Here is a 24121-nt window from a genome sequence, read left to right as displayed (position 1 = left end):
AAGAAGGCGAGGCAGACTTGGATCTTCCATTCTTGCCCCAGGCAGGGTGGCTGCCTTCTGGATTGCCAGAAAAGGGGAGGGCTCCACAGCCATGAAAGCTAGCGTGGAAATTGACAATTGGGTGCTTAATTCCCTGAGGTTCATCTATAGCCTTTCTTTGTGGTTATCAGAAGTATGCCTGCAACAAGAGGAACATGAGCAAAGGCACATAATGACATGCAAGCAGGGCTTCCTCAAGAGACGTCATTTAACCTTGACCTGGAAATGCAGCTCAGATGGTCACTCTGGTCCTATATGAACAAAGAGGCCTTCCCTCCTGCAAAGGGGGTCTGTAGCAGCTGCAGAAAAAGATATGAGAGCACTAGGTGTGTGCTGCTGCTCATTGCTTCATTGCAATTATTGCTGGACCCGGTTTTTGTAAGTTTTGATTCTGGCTTTGTAAGTGACATGTTTGATGAGGAAAACCTTTCATTGACATACACAAATCATACACAAATAGAAGTGTTCCTTCATGTCTGGGACATAAATCACAGTTGAGACAGTGCTGTGCACAAAGCCACAATGACTTAAGTCTTCAGATCACTGCAGTTCCTGAGCCAGCCCGTAGGGCATAGCTCAGGGAAGATCCCAATCAAAGGGAGCAGAGAAATTATGCACTCTTTGAGCTTGTCTAACCAAGATCAGGAAGCAACCAACCACCCCCTCCCATAGCAAATACAGCCTTCCCTCCAGCTCAAGTGACTGATATCTTCCACACTGTAGCTCACTCTGAGCCGAGTTTATACTTCCCTGAATTTACACAGTGAATTAATTCAGGGAATGTACAGTTTCCTACAGTCTTAAAGCCAACCTTTCACAAGTTTTCCTTTGTTGCTTCTAGTGTCAAAATTTTGATGGGGAAGTTTAAAGTGCCCCCAAAACCGAGGTGGTTTTTATAACAACAAATCAAAAACAAAAAGGCTGTAGTTACAATTCCTAGGCTCAGTCAGTCTGCAGGGTAGCACTTCATCGCAGAATACTACATTTAAGGACATATCTGGCTTTAGTTTTAAACTGCTTTTTGGAGTGCATCTTATTAGAGATGAAACTGAGAAAGGCACTTTTCTGTAAATACCCCCCCTTGTAAAATGTGCCCCCTTAGCCATTTTTGGGGGGAACTGCAAGCAGGGCATAACTATGTGTTTTCAGCATAGTTATGTCCTCACTGAACATTCAGAGTTTTCTATCCTCACCATCTGAACCAATGGAATTGCATCATGATGCTACATATAACTAATAGAGATTATCCTGACAATAATTCAGACTGAGAGCAGCAGACATTACCATCACTCTGGAGTGGCTTTGTGATATTGTCACATAGGCAAGATCAATGGTGTGTGTGTTTGTGTTTGATCTTACTAGGCTGAGATCACATAAACAGAAAAAACATAGTTTGGAAAACAGTGGCATCAAAGCAGCAGCTGATCAGACTTGCAAACAATGAATGTGGTGACCAGTGGAGGTTACAGACAAGATTTCAAGGGCCTCAGAAGTCCTATTTACACAGCACAAATATGTACTTGCAAACATTTGATGCAGCAATGTATTTTATGAACATATGGACTCTGCATGTAATGTACACAGGTAACAATTCTGCACTAGTTCCCTGTATATCATGGCAGTCTAAAGCAGGAAAGTGCATCTGCTTGACATCACCACCAAACAAGCAGATCATTCATCCAACAAGCTTTCTGCTAACAAACATGGACAATTATCTTATTCTTTCTCAGACTCTCCCTAATTAGTTTATTTGCTTCAATTAAGTGCCAAAATGTTGAACTGTTAGCCGACGGTGTCAATGTGAAAATTTCAGGGCATTCCATATCATTAAAGGCAAGCTGTTCATTTTCTCCATCATTCCACATGCATTCCATGTGTGCAAACAGAAGGGAAAACAATCCAACAAAAGCTACCTAAACATGCAGTTCAGTCAGTTATGAAAACACTAGCAAATGCCTCACACCAAGAGGAATACATGAAGCACACTGCATACTTTCTTTCCTACTAGTCGTTAAAGGCCAAATTATGAGCCCAGAACAGCCCTTAGGTGTATAGTGAATCAGATACATACTATTGATCACATAGCCCAAATACAGTCAGCCCATTGTGCTTTGGAACCCAGTGCTTTGAGTGATTTCCTACCTGGTGCTGCCTGGATCTCAGACACTCCGCCAACTACAATGAGAGACTCAATGATCTTCACATGATGCTCACTATTCACCTCCGTGCTATGAAGACAAGAACATATTAGTCAGTTTTTTACTTGTTCAGTATTGCTTTGATAACAGATACTGTGCATGTACGATCTTCAAACTTTGGACATGGTAAGACATAGCCAGCCCCGAATCTGTGCAAATTTAGATATTTTTGAGGGCCCTAGTACTGCAACACAGCTTTATGGACCATCAAGTGCTGTTCACAAAAGCAATGCTAACAATATTTTAGCATTTACAAGATTTAACCATTAATGGAGCACTATGGTTACTGTTGAGGCTATTTACTTACTTATATTTATTTTTACTGCATTTATATAGTATCTTTTCATATATCATGAATGATATATTCATATAGTATCTTTCTGTCAGAACAATCAAGCTTATTTACATGTTATAATAATGCCCCTACTGACATGGTACCAAAGGAAAAAGAAAACAGGAGGAAAGATTGAAAAAAACACTATAGACTCTTTCCATATTATTACTTAATAGCTCTGTTCAGATATCATTATAATCCATGATGGCTTACCCTGATAGCATGTTGTGTTATCTGAATATGACAAACTGGGAAAAAAACGCTTTATAACTATGGGTTATACATCTATCTTATTTCAACAATTAACTGCAGGTGTAGATGACATGCTAAACTGGAATTAATCTCAATTGGAAGCAGAAGCTTCTGATCCTCTCCTCCCAGTGATGTCAGAGGGAATGAGGGCACTTGAGTGTCCAAGAGAAGGGCTCATTCTTGTAATGCTAAAACAATGTTTAGTGTCATCCAAATGTAGAGAGAGAAGACAGGTGTCCTGCTATTAGCAGTTCCAGGACAGTAATCCCAATATGGGCCACTGGATCAGAGGAAGAGTCTGTAGTGTAACCTTAACCTTCCCAACCCACAGCAATTCCATCTCAGTGGGCAAGGAGGGGAGATTCAAAGTTCTCCATCCCTGCACACTGAGATATGGGTGGGGGGGTGGGGAGGGGAAGAGTAGTTTGCATGACCAAACTTCCCACTGTAGCTTTTAAAAGTCATGATAGGGCACAGCACATGCTAGTTGCTATTTTGAATATTCAGTGCCCAACTGCAGCTTGTCATGCTGGGCAGACCTGGGGATCATGGATTATGGGAATATTAAATTACCCAAGGTGTGTTTGCTGGGTTGTATAAATACCACTCAGCTTAAACAACCCACATTGGGCTGATTAGATCATGCAAACCAGCTCAAGGAATGTCTGTTGGTCCCAACACAGCATTGCATCTGCAGGCAGGATCCAAAAGGTTTCCTACCACTGCCCTAAAATCCTGGTGCCAAGCAAATAATAAAAACAGTTTTGCAATCTAAAATGTAAGTGGCTTTCACTTAAGCTATTTTCCAAAACTAGATTAAGTTTGAAGCTTTTTGCTATTGTGGAGAAACAAGAGTATAATTTTATAAGCTCTTGTTTAAAATGAAGTTCCAGTTTGCTCATGGAGAAGAGGGAAATGCTTCAGGTATATAGTGAAGACTAGTACATGGTCCAACAGTCTTACCTTGATGAGGACTGTTTAAAGAGTACTTCACTAAACGCCTCTCCAAGCATCCTTGGTGTGAGATGATTCTTGCTGCCATTCTGGCACAGTTTACAGAAATGTTTGGTCAGATGTTGCAGCAGCAGTCGGTGCCACTGAGGAAAGCGAGGAGATTCCAAAATTATCTTTATTTGTTGACCACACTCCTCCAGGGTCTGCATTTCTGCAGGAAAGATGGAAGGTGGGAGAGAAAAAAAGCAAGAGGTTAAATACTGGCAAATCTTCAAAAGAAGTGTTCCCTTTAAATGAATAATGTGCAATGCTAGAATCTCAACCCTTGCTTGGCTTCCTCAGCCTTCCTCTTCAAGAAAACTTCAGAATGCTGTGTCTTGGCTCAAGGGCATTTGGGTAGCTTATCTTGAGGGTTGACATGTACCTGACATCTGCCATAGAGAAGCATTCTAAACCAAAAGTATGACAGTGTCTTTGCATATTTACAAATTAGAGTAAAGGTTACCAAACAAGTTTATATCCAGTGTGAATGTAGGAGCGTGAAATGTAATGGCATGTTTATGTATTGCCTTCATGATGGAAACATGCATCAGAAAACTAAGGAGATGTGCTCATTCCTACTCTCTTTCTGTGTTTTTAATACTGCAGTTTATTTCATATTGGTTAATACAAATTATCTTAATAAAAAAATTTAAGGTATCTCAAAAGCATGAATCATACTGTTTGAAGAGTGTTGCTTACTTTTCTGATAATTCATAAATTTGACCCAATTTTCAACAAACTTGTATCTTCCTTCTTTCTTACATGTATATATAAACATGTCTTCAATGTGTTATAATGTGTTTAAATCTTAAACCATTTTAGAGAATAATCCAGTGGTCCCTGGATGACTTTCGGATGGGTCAGAGAATAAATGCTGTGACCTTGGAAGTGGGAGTCAGATTGACTCTCAACCCCTTGCAGCTGACAAGGTAAGAACTGTATCAGCGTCTTTCTAAAGGGTGGAAAATCAACCTCAGAGAGAGGGGGAGGGGGTATTTCAATAGGCAGAAAGGGGAGGAAACCAGAAAAGCCAAGTTATGGTTTATTCTAGACCTGCTCCACACTCCTTGCCTCTACTCTGAAATGCCTCACTACGTGGGATGAAATGCCTGTCAAGTGAACAACTTAAAAAATCAGAGGTTAGGGAAGCAAATTATATCACATCCCTTTTGTGCTTGCTATAAAATTCCCGGTTATCCTGTTTTTGCTAGAATAATAGCTGCCTCCTCCATCAAGTTGTGGAATTGTGGAAACAACCAAACCTATTAAACAAAGTAGCAGAGGAAAGCCTCTTCTCTTGGGACTTGCATAGGGGACAAAGTGTGGACATGACTGTGTGGGGAAACATCAAGTTTATTCCCGGAGTGGACCAGATACTCTCTCTTAAGTCTTCCCTGGGAATTTCCAAATTTTACAAGGTCTGCAGTGCACCCTATGCATGCCTGCTTGGAAATAAGTCCTAGTGAGTTCAGGTCAGTTAAATAAAGGCAACAGTGTCTCATGGCACAATCCAGACTAGCAGCTTTATTATGGCACACATTTTTGAGGATTAAAATTCACTATGGCACACAAGTCTGTACAGTTAGGGTGCAAGTATCTATGGGATGGGTAATAAACACATGGACAGACAGACAAATTGAGTTTACCCATATAAAATCAAGTTAATGTTTCTGTACAGCAAGCTAAAGTAGCTTTTCATCCCACTGATGTAGAATTTTAAAGAAAAATACCCGACTTTTTGCTTTTGAGCAATTGCCCTTATGAAACCCATAATTCCTTTTCAAGTTAGAACTTTTTGACATTATGAAAATCATGCTAGATCTTATGGTCACTCCCTACTATTCTGGATATTTTGTTATGCTCAGCATTTGGTTGACTGCTATATATGGCTCAGAAGGGATGACCACCATCTGGATCCTTGGGGCCAATCCATTCTTCAGGCCAGGTCCTAGGACTCCCTATTTTGCTGCACAACGGGACCCTTCCCACTAGTAGTCTTGCTCTATAGAAATGTCATAGCAGCTGACAATACACGTTTTACTTTTATAAAGACGCACATGTGAGGCACTGTGACTATATTATATACACATTTCAAATAGATATAACATTCAAGAGTGAAAAATATCTGCCTATTTTTTTAAAGTTTTTTTCTTAATTAGCAGGGTAATTCTATAATGTTTATTCAGACGTAATTGACATTAAATTTAATGGAGTTTACTTCCCAGAAGTATGTTCAAAATTGCAGCCAAAAATGCATTGATGTGGCTAGAACTAGTCCATGGACTCCCAAGCAGCCATCCCTATTTTAAAGGGTTTGGGATCACTTCTTTGATTAGCCACAGGTAACCCTGCAAAAGTCACAGGTTCTACCCTAGCTCTTCCAGCCTTGCAGGGTTTGTGAGAAAACATACTAATGAGTGCAATATGCCTGTCATGGGAGAGTAGAAATGGGCTTATTGCTGTAGATTTGCTCTCTTTATGGGAAATTTATTTGCTCTGGACTTGACACATGGAGCAGTATCTACTGGTAACATTTGCTAGTGGGACCCGCATCTAGTGCAACAGAAATTCAGCAGATCCTTATGCAAGCAGAAATGAACAAAAAAGCTGGTTTCCAGAATGGGGCAGAGTAGTGAACATTGCAGAAGAGAATTTTGCTGACATGTCTCATTCCAGAAAAGGCGTTTTTGCTCACTTCCAGGGTTGCTTTAGGAACTGCTAGTGGTGGTCCAACTTGTGCAACAGAAACCGTGGGAGTGCAGAGATATGTGTGTTATCATCTTAAACAGAGAAACAACTTCCTCTAAATTCAACTGAGTCTTCCCACCTATTTAGGATTCTATCCAAAAGTTTATAATATTATTGCCAACATGAAAGGATCCTGAGAAAGGACCTTCTGTGAAACAGGGACAGTCTTTCCTTGTAAAGAGTCTTCTTAAGCATCTTTCCTTGGCTGGATGTGTTCTGACCCTCACAGCAGGAAGACTACATTGGGCTGCTGGTACCTGTCCCTTAAAAAGTCTCATCTTGATAAGGTTTATTCGGCAACCACTGACTCTACTACATCTGCAGCATGAACGGCTGATGATAATAATTAGCAAGCAGAATTTGATGGTATGGCACTACAGATCGTTAACAAGGCTGCTGGGATGTGAAATGGGCTGGGCTATGCATCGTTAATGAGGCAATGGGGAAAGGCTTCTGACCCAAGGGCCCATCAAACTAGACTGTTGGGAGAAGGTGGGCAGCAGCAGAACTACACAAAACAGAGCTGTAATTAAGAGCAGGCAGAAAAAGAGAGTATCAAATCAAAGATGAATATAGTTTGGCACTGGGGAGTACATTGGCTCCAGCCTCAGGAAATCTGGGTTATTATGGCTCCCTAAATGCCTGTGAGGGAGGATGAAGAGTTTTTGCAATATGATGATGCAGTGAAGGCCTGGAACCAAGTTGGCATAAGTTTTTCCAGCCAATTACCTAGCTGGTAAAATTCTACCAAAAGCCAGTCTTGGACTTAAAAGTATCTTTCATACTTTAATGCCACATATCAGCTTCTAAGAACCAGTATGATTCCATACTGGTGCTGTTTGTACCAAACTATTCAGTGTAATAACTTTGTCTTTGCTATACACAGATCTTGTATTTAAAACACAGATTCCTCCTAGTGTTCATGTGAAGGAATGCCAAGATAAAGGTTTACTATACTTTCAAGCCATAAAATGATAGGTCCCCTCTAGTGGATATGAGTTATTGTACTATGTGTCATAGCCCTTTAGTTTCTGGGGTTTTAACAATAGGTGCTTCCAAACTGAAGACTCTGATAGCTAACAATCAAAAGTCACTGTGCAGCTAATTCCATCTTTTCTTCCTCAACAAATCTTTTTTTCAGGTATGAAAAAGGAGAAGTGTTAGGAAAACAGGAAACCACTACAAATTGAGGATAAAGAGGTAAATGAGGTTGTGCAATTGCACAACACAAAGCTTGTCTGGAAGCACCCAATGATGCTTGATGAGTGCTCGATTAGCAGTGACTGCAGAAGTTCTTGCATCTTTAAATATGAACCTCTGGTGTTTCCGCTCAAAGAGCAGACTTGGAAAAGCTCAGTAGCAGATTGACCAACCCCTACATAGAGACAGCAGCAAGGGTTCTGACATTATACAGCTACAAGTAAGCCAATCATATCCTACTGATCATGGCTTGCGAATACTATCGAAGAAAAGTGGATTTGCACAGTTGAGCATTACAACAAGATCAAAATTCAGTGTCACAACTTTGGCATGGGCTATACTGTCTCTGTTAAGTCCTGGAAGAACATGAGGAGAAACAGGCTGAATTGGACCAGAGTCCATATAGTTCATCATTTTGTTCACACAGTGGCCAACCAACTGCCCACAGAAAACCTGCAAGCAGGACATGAGTGGAATAGTATTCCCCTTCCCAGTTTCCCCAGCAATGGATGTATGTAGCCATATTGTCTCTGAAACATTAGGACTACTGGCTACTGACAGCCTTCTCCTCTAAGAATTTCTTCAGTTCTTCCTTGTGGTCTCTGTGCATCACACATACGGGCTTTGTGCCTGCATAGAGCCTATTATCTGGAAGTGAAGCATTCATGTGGGCAGGAGCCCCTCCCCTTCCTGTTCCCAGGTAGCATGGGGAGAGGCTGTTGCCATCCCCTCCATTCCTTTTCGAATGTCATCATGCTTAGATCGGGAGTCAATTTGCTTCTTTCCACTTAAGTATATAGCATTCTTTTTTCTCATTTTCTTTGCTTTGGTTAAAACAAACCTCTTTCCACTCCACTCTTTGACACCCATTTTCACTCTTTACTATAAAAAAACTACCAAAAAATATTTTCTACCCACTTTCCTATCCACCAGTCTTTGTGTGCTCTCCAAGGTTGCCTGTGTCTCTCCCTTTTCTTCTTCTTTCTGCCTCCCACACCTTCTGCAATAGCATCTGCTGCAGCTTTAGGTGATGTGCTGCTTGTGATCGCAAGCTACCTCCATCCAGTGGCCATTCCTCTGCCTCCTGTGCCAGATTCTTCCAAGAAGGGACAGGATTACTCCTCTATCTCCATGGTGATCAGTCCTTCAGCCAGGCTGGGGCAACCACAACAAAGCCATTTTCCAAGCGACACACAGCCAGAAAGGCATCAAAGCACTCAAAAAGGATGGCTGCCGCCGCTGCACCCAGCCAAAAGAAGAGCCACCACCTGAGCCCCAGTTGACCAGCAACTTCAACCATCATGTCTCCACCACCCTGACTGCTCCCAATCCCCAGAACCAAGGGAGGTCCTCACTGCCACAATTGGGAGGAAAACTGGAGGCTCAGTCTGCTGCACCACCACTCACCCTGGCCTACCTTGCCCAGATGCCTGTGCTCCTGACTCTCCTCTGTGATGCTCCCTGGGCACTCCCATGAGGCTGAGCGTGGATACTGCCCTCAGAGAGTGGATCACCACCAGGCTTGACACTGCTCAGGGACCAGAGGACACCAGGAGCAATCCTGGTCTCTTATGAATTGGGACTCGGCCTCTGATTGTTGCCCAGCATCCTTCTGCCCTGGGTGTAAAGACTCTGATGACAAGTGTATCCCTCAGTACTGAGTCAACACCAAGCATCTCTATGGAGACCCCAGGATGGCTTGGTGTCAGGCCAGCTCCAGCCTTTGGTGCTGGATTGCCACCAGACCTTGGCACTGAGCCACCATTGTTTCCTGGCACCGTCAGCATCCCAGCACCGATGAACACAAAGCCCATCTCTGTCCTCCACTTTGGAGGACTACATCTCAGACTTGGAGTTGATGATCTCACTGCCACCATTGGAGCCATCCCTGGATGGAGTTCATCTAGGACTCAGCATCCTCTTCAGAGGAGAGGGGGCACTTCTTGGAGCAGGTGCTCAGGGTGGCTTCTGACCTGGGTCTGGAGACCAAGCAACAACAGGACCAAATCCCTGACCCAGTCTTGATGACCTGGGGTCAAAAGAATTGACACTGGTGGCCATCCCCTTTCTGTCATCCCATTTAAACAGTCCAGGAAGCCTCCTACTGCCTCTGCCTACATGTTCCAGTGGGTGGAATTGACTAATTGAGTGATGGGAAAGGATGTCCCATTCCTTTTCCACCACCCAAAGCTGAACACTGTCATTGTTGAGTTGGCACAGGGGATGTTGCAACAGGAACACTAGGAACCAATTAATCATGTGAGACAACAACTGTGTGGCTTGGCATGGCACATTTATGTGGTCTCATCCTTGGGCATCTAATTATGAAGCTACCATGGCCCTATAGCAGTTCTTCTTATGAGACAAAATTGGTGCTGTGTGTGAATTTCTCCCAGATGAGTTCAGGGATGTCTCGCACCTCCTCCATACAGAGGCCACCAACCTCAGGAAATTCCAAACTGCCACAACCAGGCATCATGTGGACTGCAATGCCAAGGCCCTGATGGGTGTGTTGGCCATCTGCAGGCACGCCTGGCTCCATTCAACTGGACTCCCACAGAAGATGCAGTCCCACACTGAGGACCTTCCTAGTCAATGTAAAAGTGCTCTTTGCCTCTACATGATAGACACTGAAAAGCCACATTCAAGATTCTGACCCTCCATCTGTCATCTTTTACTTTTGATTATTGCCTGGTCTTAGCACTTGTGAGCATTTCTTCATCCAGGTTTCTCTTTCTTTTTGCTACAGGAATTGTCTTTTTGCATCCTTCCCAAATAATGCCTCTGGTTTTAGTCCACAGTTCTTCTGGTTCATGGTCAATTGAGTTAGCAAATCAGATCTGTTCTTTATGTGGACTTTAAGTTCCTCGGGAATGTTATTTAAATTGCATGTTGGCACTCTGCTTCTGTTAGTGATCTTTTCAGCTTTACTCTGAATTTTGCTATTAAGAGTTCATGGTCACTACTGCAACCTGCTTCCAGACTTGTTTTGGCAGTGAGAGTTACAGATTCTCCACCTCTGACTTCCAATTATTTGGTTTATTAGATTTCTATATTGGCCACCCACTGATGTTCATGTGTAAGTTAACTGACATCTTGTCTGAATTTTCAATAACTGGATGCTTGGCTTTGTAGAATTCTATGAATCTTTCTCCTCTTTCTGACCCATAGTCCAGGTTCTTCTACAACATTAGATTCTGCTTTGTTTTCTGTTTCTGCATTCTATGATTATCAGCATGTCTTTTTTTCTTTTTTCTTTGGCATGTTATCAATTTCCTCCTGGGCATCTGCATTTCTTCTTTCAATTTCTTCTTTTTCAGCATCTATTGTTGGAGCATAAACTTGAATGATGGTTATGTTGATAGATTTTTCCGAGAATTCTGATAGGTATGATTTGGTTGAATTTTGCATTATAGCCCCTTACTGCCTGTGCTACATCTTGCCTCAGTATTAGAGCCACTCTGTTTCTCTTGAGTTTGTTATTCCTAGAGTAAAGCACTTTCAGTCAGGCAACACTTGTCTGAATGAAAATGCCCTTTTCTAGTCCACTCACACCAAGTGCTGTGATATTTAACCATTCTATTTCTTGCTTTACAGCTTCCAGTATCCTTTCAAACTTCTCATGTGCAGCATCAGACTTTCCTTTCACTTCTGCTCATACCTACTGGACTTCCTTTCACTTTGATCTAATTGTGTCATTAGTGGCAGCGGTACTTGTACGTGTCCTTTCTCTTCCCTAGTAGCAGGTTTGAGTACTTTCTGACCTGGGAGACCCATCTTCTGGCACCATCTCTTGTTTAATCTTGGATTGAAAAACTCATACACAGAGTTTATCATTGCCCTCTTCTGTGCAAAACTACCAAAACAAGCTTGAACATCATTGCTGATGTGTGTGAAAAATCCCTGACAGTGTCACCTTCAGCCATTGCTGCTGCCCAGCAGCTGCCCTTCAGGAATTTCTCTGACCCCCTCACAATTATCCATCCTGCAGATCTCACCATTCCTCCTAGAGAAGGAGGATGCATCTCAGCCCAGTATCTTAGCTTTGACTATTCCATCTTGGGTGACCTGCTAGGAGACCAGCCTAATGAGAGTGTCTGGCCTCTTGGGGGCATTGCTCCTGGCTTCTCTACACTCTTGTCCCCCTTACCACATTATGCTGTGCATCTCCCCTTACTCACTTTTGTCTAAGCTAAACAAGCCCAGCTCTTATAACCTTTCCTCAGCAGGGAGTTGTTCCATCTCCCGAATCATTTTACGTATCTTTTTCTGCCCTTTAAAAAACTCTTCCATACCTTGCTTTAGGTGCAGTGACCAGAACTGTACATATTATTCTAAATGAGGTCACACCACAGATTTCTATAAGGAGAGCATGATTTTGGTAGTTTCATTTTGAATTCCTTTCTTAATCATGCCTAACATGGAATTTGCCTATTTCACAGCAGCCACAAACTGGGTCAAAGATTTCATCCAGCTGTTCTCTTCAACTTCAAGTTCTCTTTCTTGGCAAGTCACTGCTAAACCAAATGACATCTTAAAGTTGGGATTTTTGCCCCAGTGCATTATTTTACATTTCTTTACACTTAGCAGCATTTGCTATGCTGATGTCTATTGTCTCAGCTCGGAGAGATTCTTTTGGAGTTCTTTGCCATTTTTTGTTTAGTTTTTACCACCTTAAATAACTTAGTGTCATCAGCAAACCAGACCATGTCACACTGCATTCCGAGATTCCAGATCATTTATACACCAGTTGAAAAAGTGTTCACTGTTTACATTCCTCCATTGGGAGAATTGACCGTTTATTCTTACTCTCTGCTTTGTGTTCTGGTTACAGTTACTGATTCATAAGAGGACTTCTCTTCCTATTTTATGACTGGCAGGTTGGCTCAGGGTTCTTTGATGAAGGAATTTAGCATCCTGAATTACCATGGGGAATTGCCCGGATTTCTTTATTGGGCCACCCAGATGGATGTCATGTAGCAATTCTGTCCTTTCTGGAATTTCTTATACAGTTCTGTGGCACCTTACAGGATAACACATTTATGAAGATTTCGGTTCCCATGGATTAGCTTCCACATCAGTGCACAAAACCTTATTCCATAATAAAAGAGTTGGTTCTTAAGGTGATACAAGACCCTTTGTTGTTCTTGCTACAACAGGCTAACAGCTACTGCTCTGGAAATTGATTCAAACGTGGACCAGTTTGTTATTACACAGGAGCATCCTGACACAGCGTGGGTGAATAATGTCTTTCATCCCTTGCCATGCTCTGATTGGCTTCTCACAAGCCCTGCCTATTGTGGTCTTATATTTATTGTTGCATGTCCACAGAGAGGAGTAGGTTGGTTGGCTGGTTGTGGATACAGTTTTGCCCAATTGTGAATGCTTTTCTGTCCTAAAGGATGAGACATTTGTGTCAGAGAGCATTCCAGATTTTAAAACCTTTAGCTTTTCAGCTTCCTTTATGCTACTTTGGAGTTCTTGTTACTCTTCTTTCTTCAGAGTAACACAGATTTAATCTGGAATTCAGCTAAGGAGATTGGTCTTTGAATTGCTTAAGCAATTATAGATCATACACTATTTGGGGTGGGGGTAAAGAGTAACCACTTACTTTATTTTCTCACATGTTTCATTCATATGGGTTCCTAATAACAAAGCTCTGTTTTTCTACTGAATTAATATGTCTATGGATTTGAACCTCTGCACCTTCTGTGTGCTTGAATGAGATGCAGATATTCCAGTTTTATGTAAGAAAAGGAGGCATTTAAAAGAATGCCTAGAAGACAGAAGAAAAGCCTGGCCCCAAGGATTTAAATTTCTACCCATCTGTCCTCACTCTCCAATTTTGAAAGTTATAATTACATAATAAAAATATATACACAGCTGCCCTATACTAAGTAAAACTGTTAGCCATCTAGGTCATTGCTATTTACTCTGGAGCAGCTCTCCAAGATCCCAGAGAGAAGTGTTTCTATCAGCTGCTACCTGATCCTTTTAACTGAACATACTGGGAACTGAACTGAGAAACTTCTGCCTGCCAATCACTCTGCCTTTGGCCACCTAAGTTAGTTGCACTACCAAAATATGGCTCTCAGTAGGTTGACAGTAACATAGCTTTGCCTAGTCAAAGTCTGTTGATTTTTGCTTGAAAGCTTTTACCAATCTTTGGTTAATGTATCTAAGATCCTTGGGGATGTGCCAGGATGCTTCAAGGAAGGAGTGTCTGCTTATTCCAAGGTCTAGAGGCTGAGGGAGGGCTTGTAGCATTAGCAATCTGTGAAGCCATTCAGTTCTTTTCCCCTTAACAGATTTTCTCCATTATGGAAAAAGATGGAAGAATTGCTAACAAAGCATCATGGGTCATGAGGAGAAGACCTTCATGAAAGTTTGTGAATGGTTCCATAAAAAGTTTGTCTGGAAGCACCCTGAAAGAAACCAAGAACAGATAATGCCCACAGGGCTGCTCCCCCCTCTTTTTTTTGCTGCCTGGGGTGAAATACAATATTGTACCTCTTCCCATTCCATGAAGAAATGCCAGCAAGAGGGTACATGGCAGTCATGTTATGCACAGAGCTCTGACCAACGCTATGCCAACTCTCCCTTCTCTAAGCCTCTGCTGCCTGAAGCAGCTGTTCCACACAGCTTTGGGTGCCAGTCAGGACAAACGGGGAAAAATTCAGAGTGCAATCCTATACATGTCCACTCTGAGGATCAGGTTTCTAAATGAAACTGTAGACATTCTCCATCACAGCTTCTGTCATTGTGTAGAATGTACAGGCAAAACAAATGCCACATTTTAGCTAGGGCTGTTCTTTTTACACAATTATTTAGTGAGATTAATCAATTAAAAATCTTTTTAATCGACTAAAGAGATGGTCTTAATCAGTCAGTAGATTTTTAAAAAATACCACTAGTTACTTCTAATATGCAAACGGAAACATAATCCTAAAAGGCATTTTCTCCTCTGTGTATGTGTGTGTGTGGCAGGCGGGTGGGAGGGGAGAAACACACACTGTTGAGAATTCCTTCCATGAATAAACCATAAAAGAAGTTGCAAAGAGATTGCTTTGGAGGCCTTCCATCTTTGATCCCTGCTCACATGTTTTCAGTTGTGAATTCATATAAACAAAAACTAACATTATTAGCTGCTACTAAAGCACCTATTCAAGAGGGTGAGCTTTGGTCCAGCACTATTCACACATCCTCCGTATGACACGAAGGCACTCTAGATTCCTCTTCTACTCCACTTTATAGCAAACAGTGATAGGCAGAGGCATTCTGGGAAAGGATGGAAGCAGGTTTCCTGCAGTAACGTTCTTGTGAATGCAGTAAGTGGGTATATATTCATCTTGAGAAATCCCAATTCTCTTGCTATTTCCTTGCTTTAGTATAAACCTTTCTCTCAAGTGAGCACTGAAGAGATACAGCAGGTTAAGACTTTGTTAAGCTAAAGTCACTGGGTGTGGGAATGTGTCGTGACTGGGGCAAGAACAGCCTTGCCAACCCTGCCATCCTGCCTTCAGTTCATGGGCTACGCCATGCTGGGTAGTAATTAAACTCAGGAAAGCCATTTCAATGAAATAAATTCCAGCAGTGCTCAGAGGCAGCTCTTCTACACTCCGGAGAAAAGCTGAAATCTGCTCAGCCACATTTCCCCAGCAAATGGGATCTGGGCAAATCCACTTAGCAGGAGAGAAAGCAAAGCCTTTGGGCTGGCTTGGGTATGCTGCCGCTCCTATGCACCACCCTCTGCAGATACACGCAGGCACACACACACACACGGATGAACAGCCCCTCTCCAGGACTGCCAAAGACTCCTTTGATGTCTCACTGCCACCCCCACCCCTCAGCTCTTCATTAGAGCATTAGCAACACTCTGTGTGCCTGACCTTTCCTCTAGCAAAGGATTCAAGGAGCTCATTTGATTTAAAGGGGCCAAGAAAAAGAAGCCCTAGCTAAATATGCCGAGAGTTGCCAGTTGAATCTTGCTTTTTAAAGAAATGTCTCTTATTGCAAAATGCCCAGTTACAAGGAAAACAACCTGGTGGGAGTAGAGGCAGGAGGAAGGAACTTTGATTACATTCCTTAGAGCAGGCTTGTAAAGGGTGGGATACAGAAATATCTTCAATAAAATAAATGAATTAAATGTAAGATTCTTTTCCTTTGGTAATCATAAGATATCATATACTTGTTTTTCCTTTGCTTCTGATGAGCAACATGGTGGTTTTGCACAATATTGGTTTTGTTTTCAAAGAAGGACTGCTTGAACTTCCTTAATAGTTAGTGATTGGCAAAGTTATCAGGTCCATCTTTGTAAAAGGCCTACAATCACTAGGAAATAGCTATCTTAGTGATTTCTCTTTATCCTAGATAGAAAGAGCTATCTTAACAAAAGACTCACTTTCAGCTAAGGATGATGTAAGAAACAGCTATTTTTGCGTGAGAATGCAGCGATCTTTGGCTATGGGCAGTGTAGAAATGTAATAAATAATATTAATTAATAATATTGGATGGGACTGAAAAAAAATGCAAAAAAGTACTTTCCAGCACCTTTAGGGTCTCTCTCTCAGAGCTGATACAGGGACAGCAGATTTTGCATTCTGTCTGCATCTGTGCTTAACTTGCATATTTGTCAGAGACAGAGAGACACACACAGGGAGAGCTTATAAAACATAAGTCTACAGTGATCTTTTCATTCAAAGGAGACCAAAGTGGGCAAGCATTGTGTCCCTAGAATGTCTCACTACTGAGGGAAAAATGCAGGAAACAGTAAATTGTGCTGTTGCAATACTTATGGATTGGCTTCCTAGTGTAGTGGGGGAGAGAAGATCACAGGATTGGGCTGTCCTTGCAGGAAAGTTCTAAATTCAGGAGCGGAAGAATGTTGGTCCTCATTTGCATTCTCCAGAGCCTTTGAATAATGCCTTTATTCAAAAACTCTCTGGGTATTTGGGCAGATGTATTCCAGTCTTTCTAATCAGTTCAAAATCATTCCTTGTGAACTTTCTTAACTTTTCTTAGCGGGTCAAACATAAGCATCACACTTTAAAGATTTTACCAGACAGACATTCGCCTAGTTCCTTCCATTGGGATTGCAGGAGATAAGGCTGATTGTTTACATAAACATTAATATGCTGTGTGTGTTAAAAAATGATACGTGTGTCCTGCTTGTGGATGATAGAGCCGGCCCTTACCATAGTCCCCTTGATGACCACATTCTCTGTTCTAAAACACATCCTAGGTGTGGTATCATCCTAGCAAAATAGTGCCCTTCCCCACTGATAGCTGCTACTTTTGAGAAATGATGACAGAAATCTCTCCCCTCAGTGTCCTCCAAAGCTGCCATAAAAGGATGTTCCAGCTTAAGTTACTGCTCAGATATGATGCCTTTTGCACCATTTCACTTGCCTCTGCTAGGAAGTGGCAAGATAGCACTGAAACCCAGTAGGAAGGCTATTGCTGATTTCGGGACTGTGCCCCTCATCAGCGTTTTCATGAGCTTGCTCTTTTTCTTTTTCCACTCTCTCAGGTCATGGTCAAAGATAGCTCACCATCTGCAACCCACCTAAATCAATGGCTTCTATTATCAGGCCAGACATTATCGGCTTCTTCATTCTGCAGTGCTTCCTTTGACAATCTCTGGTTCATCTCTGGCCATTCCCTTAAGCACTAAGTCACCTACTCGAAACCTACTCACACAAGATTCATCCTGCTTGAGAAATGAGACAGCAGCTCAACCCAGTTAAATTAACCAAGTAGCCATTGCTGCTCTTCAGCAATACATGGCCATGTCTTGAGCCAGCTGGTCTTAATTTGCAGGCTGAGGGTGACAGGTGAGGTGTACTGCACACACTTGGCATGCAAATGGTCCTAGGGTCTTTTGCTATCATTTCTAGCTAGGGTTAGAGAGGGCTTTGGTTTGAAACTCTGGAGACTATCAGACGTAATGGTCCTCTAGCCTCTTCCTGCTCTACTAGTCTATGATTCTACTGCAAGATAGTGTTGACCAGTCTTCCCTATCCTGCCCTGGGGAGGATGGGAGTTGTAGCCATTTGGGGGGGTCACCACATTGGTGAAGACTAGTTGTACATTACCAGGTTAGATGGACCATTGGTTTGTCTCTGCCTTATGTAGTTCTTTTTCCTATAAATGGGAGAAGGTGTGTTCTAAGACATTCCAGATCAAAGCTGGTGTTAAAGTGCAAAACCCACCCCTTGAATCTGCCTTGAGAACAGATTGATGGCCACCGAAGAATTCGTGCTATATGGCTTTGCTGATAACAGCTGCTACTCATGGTGGCTCTATATTATTATCTCCAATATCAGAGGCAGTATGCCTCCTAATATCAGTTGCTGGGAGATATGAACAGAATTGTGTTGTTGTGCTTGTGGGCTTCACAAAGCTTTTGGTTGGCTACTATGGTAACAGAACACTGAAGTACCTGGCCTCTGGTTTGATCCAGCAGCACTCTTGTGTAGACAGATCCAGATAAAGGTTAAGTGACTGCATTTGGGGCCAATTACATTTCCAAACTGTTTTTAAGGCCAGGCCCACATACAGTTTATTGCATTAATAAGAGATTATGGGAGTAGCCAGGCCCTTAGCTCCAGGGCTAAGATTTGTATGGAAGAAGATTTAGAAGGCCAGTTTAATTTCACGTTATCTCTTGAAGGACACTTTTGAAATGTCTCTGCTGGAAACATTTGTTTGACTCTTTGCTGCTGGCACTGGCATCCTCCTTGCATTCCAAAATTAACAGGGATCACACAGCCACCGTGGAATTTTAGGAACGCTTTGGCTAAGCGGTGCAGGGAGAAAAGGAAGGGGTAGGGGGAGATAGCTCTGCTTTGAAGTAATTTAATGAGCAAGTCCAACAAATTGCTTTCTAATTAAGTTTTTTCTTTTTCTTTCCTGGACAAAATATACCCTTTGATTTCCACTGGAGTAAGTAATGTGGGAGCACAGGACTAGACACACATTCCCAGGATAACACTCCCTTCAAGGACAGATTCAGGATGAGTTGTAAAAACCAAAAACATCCCCCACTCGCCAGGATCAAGTTAAGTGTGGAAAAGTTTAAGGGATGGGCAGGGAAGATATATTTCTAATGGAGGTGTGAGGAAAAAAGCACGGATGATACAGATGGAGGAGGTCAGTGGACAAGGGAAGCATCCCCAGGACACAGAGCCAAACAGTTCAGTGGTCAATATTAGAGATGCATGAAACTGAAAGAAAGTTATGTGACCATCAATAGGATAGCCCTATGGAAATGTTTCCTTAAAATAGTCAATCTAGATAAATTACCAAAGGGCTGCACAAATCCTCAGGTTGGGCTGGTGGTCTCTTCCCTAAATCTTAGCAGCTCACTGGGAGCATTCCAAACCCATCTTTTTGATTAAATATCTACATCAATACCTAAAATATATCTGAGTGTCTTGGGGCCTGGAGAAGTACAAAGGGAGGCAATGACTGCTGCTGCCATCATCTTCATAGACCACAATGCTTCTGGGTCCTGCTTCCAGTGTGCATTTTGCCCAGCCCATTCAGTGGTGGCTGCAGTCACCTCACTCATCACTTCTCTTCTCAGCACTGGGTGATGGGAATACTTGGTAGCTGGACCTGCACCACTGTAGCCTGAGAATATTTACCTGTGCCATGCTGCATTCCTGTCTTTCCCCACTGCCACCCATCCCTCCATCCCTGCTCATTTCACTTTGGTGGGCTCACAAGCAAGGCCGTGCGGGTGGAGGTGGGAGACAGCTTGCCCAGAGCCCTTCAAGCTTGGCATTGATTCTACTGTGACACCTGGAAGGTTTTTGTGGTACTGCAAAGATCGCTGGTATGTCTTAATGCTGGGAATATCATTCACCTGATGGGGCTGGATCCTCCCTAAACAAGCTTTGGAGAGATGAGTGGTTACATTAGGACTAGGGGTGTCTGGACAAGATGGGTTGAAGACATTATCCATTCATATTATAGATTACAAGTGCAATATGCAACAAAAATTGTAATGTATTCTTTCCTCATGGCAGGTGTGTACCTGTTCAGGGTTACTGCCAGTCAGCCCTGCCCTCCAAGAGAAGAGTACATGCTGTAAGGAAATTAGGCAGGGCCATCTCTTTCTCCACAACAGAGTTTTTTACTTTTCCTTTCCAGCTGACACTCGGCATTCTGCGCCTACTGAGACTGCCCCATTACCGTACTTCTGCAAAGCACGGCCTTCTCTTCAGCCTACTGATACCGCCTTCTTGTTTCTCAGAGGCCCTGTTTTGGCCCCTTTTCTATTGGCACTTACCACCTGAGTTCGTTCTTAAAGGAAAGGAAATCCAAAGAAAGTTAGGCATGCCTAAGCACTTTCCAATGTGCATTTAAATCTCATTGCTTATAATATGATTTAGGCACACCACACCCATTTCTCTCAGTCACAACCTATGGCAAGAAGCAACATTCCTGGGCTGTTTCCACATTAGACCACATAAATGACTCCCAGACTTTGACAGGAAATTTCACTTGGGCACGCAAAGTTGTGTATTCTGTTTTTTCCCCATAGAAACAAGGAGATTGGGAGGATGGCCACTACATTAACTCTGGATGAGTGGTGATACAGAGCCACATTTGGAATTATAGGGGCCAAACTAGATGTGTTAGCTGTATATTTTCCCCCCTGCATTTAAACACAGAGCTGCCCCCACAACATACCAAGGCATGTGTGAATGAGGCTTGTAGAAACCTCTTCCTGCCTGAGGCTTACCTCACTGCAGATTTTCTCTCTACAGGGTTTACTCCTCTGCCAAATCCTGCTACCAGAAGTCATCTGCTTCTGCAGAAAAAGATAAGGAGTCAAGTGGCAGGTGGGGGAGTGCTCATTATGTCTCCCTCACATCCTCCTCATTTTTGAAGCATTTGTTCACTCCCTCTTTCTAGCTCACTGGGGCAATTCCACGCCTGATTTCAGAGAACTGCCACTGACAGGTTTGGTTTGGCCTCACAAAGCTAAATCGTTAGGAACTCTCATGAGAGAGCCATGCTCACCCTGCCATAAACCTCCACTCCTGGGAAAGAGGTTTTGGTTGACTGCCTGGAATGTTAATTTCCCAGACCACAGTGGCTGAGCTCAGGCCTAGGCCAAAGGGTGAAACAAGAGCCTATGATGCCAGCTACTCCAGCAGCAGGGAAATCCCTGCCTTGTGTGCAGTTCTTGTGTTACCCAAATTGGCTGAGCTACAGGAGTGAGGGAGGAGAGTAGCCCAAAGACTGTCTGGGCTCGGTCTGGCCTCTTGCACTCCTGTTGTGCAAGCTTCACTTCAGACATGCCATGGCACTGAGCTCCCAATTGTTCAGAAATGGTTTCAAAGAAAACGACTCTATAGCTTAATGAAAATTTCACAACTTTTGGGTGGCAGCTGGGAGCCTATGATTTCATAAGTCAACAAGAACAACACATATTGATCTATTTTAATCAACTTTGTTCGGCTTATCCATGTAGGGTTTTTTTTTAAAGCTGTCATTGTCAGAAAAGCTGTGTTCAAATTCTAGTCTGGTTCCAGATTTGAGGGGACCATGGCTCAAGTGAACTCAGAAAGTCTGCTTTCTTGTCAGTAGACCCTTTCAGGCTGCAGCAGGCAGCAACTCACTGAGCAGGACTGGTCTAGCAGTAACTGTCATTCCCATGTCACTGCTATGTTACCAGTGTTATGGTAGGGGCATTATGGAAAATTGATATGGCAGCCAGTCTCAGCATCCCCAGTGTTATGCTGAAATTTTTTAATGGGGGGCAAGCAAGTATCAGTGGTGGGCTCGGCCAGGTGCCCAAGGATGGCAGATCCTGATGCCAGTCCTGCTTAAATTAGAGCCTTGACCCCCAGGTAGTAGATCAAACTCACAGTTAATTCCTTGCTAGGTTGGTTAGGAGCACTATTCCAAGATGTCACTGTTTCCAGCTAAGGCCATGCTTCCTTACCGACTTGTAACACTACCACTTTCTGCTTTTCAAGTAAGAAAGGCAGTAGTACATTGCAGATGTTTCACATAGCATTTCTGTGTGCTTAATTTACTTAGTTTGATTACAGATGATTTTAGTCTGTCCAAAGTCTGCCCTATATCTTAGACTGAACATATAAAATCAAGCCTGAAAAAAAAATTTGAGATATAGACATCAGTGAAACAGAACTGGTAAAATGGTATAGCAGAAATTTAAACTTAGCTGGTGTGATAAGATTGGATTGTCTGCACAGACTTTGTTGTGCAGACAAGGACTGCATAATGCATACTCAGCTTAAGGGGGAGGGATACTTTTTTCCTACCTTTTGGGTGATCATGTACCTTTATTACTATTACAATGACAACAACAATTTCAGCAAGAAAATACTGGACATGAAAAGGTAGGACCCACATTTTTGCTGAGGCACAGATGAAGACTCTGGGGTGCTGGAATCAAGGTTTCAGAGGCATGTGCTTTGGCTGGAGCAGGCTGAAATGATTCTGTCTCTGAAAGACTCTGGAAATGCAGTTGGAAAACAGTGGCTTTCCATGGTATGAAAGAATCTGTAACAATGTGATCCAGTCCTGCTGCCGGTTCATGAAGTGATGTGACTGCCTCTTCGCTTTTGCACAAGAAAAATGCATCTGATTGTTTGTTTTCCACCAAGAGACAGAAATGCTCAGTAGACCAGGGGAGCATACAGAATATGCAAGGGCACATATTCTTGTGCAAGGGAGGCATTAGATGGGTAGTTGACAACCTCTGACTTGAAGCTGATTTCTGTACCATTAAGAGATCTGTGTCAGGAGGATTGTAGTGTGTGTGTGTGTGTGTGTGTGTGTGTGTGCACGTGCACGTGCACGCACGAGAGAGAGAACAAGAGAACTGAGCAAATAGCAAGAATAAACTAATTATCTTTGCCTAAAATGCATGTACGGACAGAATCCCAAAGTTCCACCGAGTTTCTCATCTTGATAGATACGAACATTTCTGTCTTTTTTGCAACTGAAAACAATTGTGGTTGGCTTTCTATTTATGTATCAGACAGAAAACACAAGAGCCCACATAGAATATTATTCATACAGAGGCACTCCAGAAACACAATTACTGCATTATTGTTCCGCAGCCTTGATTAAAAGGATCACAGCACCATGAACATGTCTGAATAGTGCACGCTGTTTGTCCTGGCTTGGCTTGATGCCCAGGGGAAGGAGCCTACGCACAGGCATTCACAGATGGCTTGGTATCAGGAGCTAAGGCTGGGTCATATCTAGCAAAGCACAGTCAGGTCCAGGAAAGCAGGGTCACAGCCAGGCCGGAAGCTGTCAGAACCCTGGCCAGCATAATGCAGGGCTCATGACTGGAGTGTTTCTTCATAAGGAGAGCTCAGGCAGGGGCTGCAGGCAACTGAGGCTAACTGGTCCAGAACTTTTGGAGGTTCTGCCCCTGCTACCTATTCTAGCTATAGCTTTTCAAGGGACCACTGTTATTTCTGGGGTCTCTCACTTAGTTGAGGAGCAGGAAAAGCTGTGCGGGAGTTGTCTTCAGGCGTGGAAGGTGTATGAGGGATTGCTGACAGTTTTCCCTGAAGTAGGAAGACAAATGCTACATTCCACCTTTAGTTCTCCTTCGGCTTCTGTTGAGCCTCTGAGCCAGGGGAAATGAAACAATCTTCAGCAGGACTAGAATACCAATTACAGATTCCTATAACTTCTTGTGATTTGCAATCTATATTGGTTAGAGATTGTGGTATGTGCTACTGGAAAAGCTCAGTATTAGTGAAGAGATTGTGTGCACCAATTTGCTTTGATGTAAGTTGAGCCAACATGTGGACCCCAGTTATTAAAATAGGCCACAACTCATGTATTTTTTTTTAAGCTGGAAAAATTTGCACAGAATTTGAGACTCCACTCAACACATTCTGGAACAAAAACATAAAGATAACCTTATAACAAACAGCAGTTTGCTACTAAGACTCGAAATTTACCAACAAAATTTAAAAGTTACTGACATCCAGGGTTTGAAGTTCGCATTTCAAAAGTTGCATTAACAAATGCCATTCTTAAGATAAACATATGTTATCAAGAACAATCTGTGAGCAAAAGCCACATGCACTTTTTCTGGACCCACTTCTGCTGACTGCAAATGGGAATTGCTGTGGTGCCCATGCTGCCTTCCTGTATCTTGCATACAGGGCAACACACACAGTTCCTGTTGCTGCATCAGGACTGCATGCACAGCACTGCTGACACTCCTGACATCAGCAGTCACTTGTTCAGAGGGAGGGAGGGAAGAATCAGAGTTTCTCCTTCAACAGGTGGTTGGCACTGGCAAAAGAAACAGCCTCAACCATCTGTTTGGTGAAGACATTTT

At 42.7% G+C, this 24121-nt stretch overlaps 1 protein-coding gene across 1 annotated transcript in view; it reads right to left on the bottom strand.

Moving 5' to 3' along the window:
- Positions 1-2100: 2100 nt before the first annotated feature.
- The window catches only part of LOC123029053 (phosphatidylinositol 3-kinase regulatory subunit alpha-like), a 116395-nt gene continuing 94374 nt past the window's right edge, over positions 2101-24121 (bottom strand). Inside the window, exons 6-7 of the mRNA XM_044441537.1 lie at positions 3787-3988; positions 2101-2267 (exon numbers count right to left, since the gene is read on the bottom strand). Coding sequence (XP_044297472.1) covers positions 2117-2267; positions 3787-3988 — 353 coding nt within the window. The 3' untranslated portion in view covers positions 2101-2116. The remainder of the gene's footprint in view (positions 2268-3786; positions 3989-24121) is intronic.

The sequence above is a fragment of the Varanus komodoensis genome, unplaced genomic scaffold (assembly GCF_004798865.1).
Source record: "Varanus komodoensis strain SLA01 unplaced genomic scaffold, ASM479886v1 scaffold1, whole genome shotgun sequence".
NCBI classification, from domain to species: Eukaryota; Metazoa; Chordata; class Lepidosauria; order Squamata; family Varanidae; genus Varanus; species Varanus komodoensis.
Note: the sequence above shows the minus strand (reverse complement) of the source record. Positions and strands in the feature narration are given on the sequence as shown.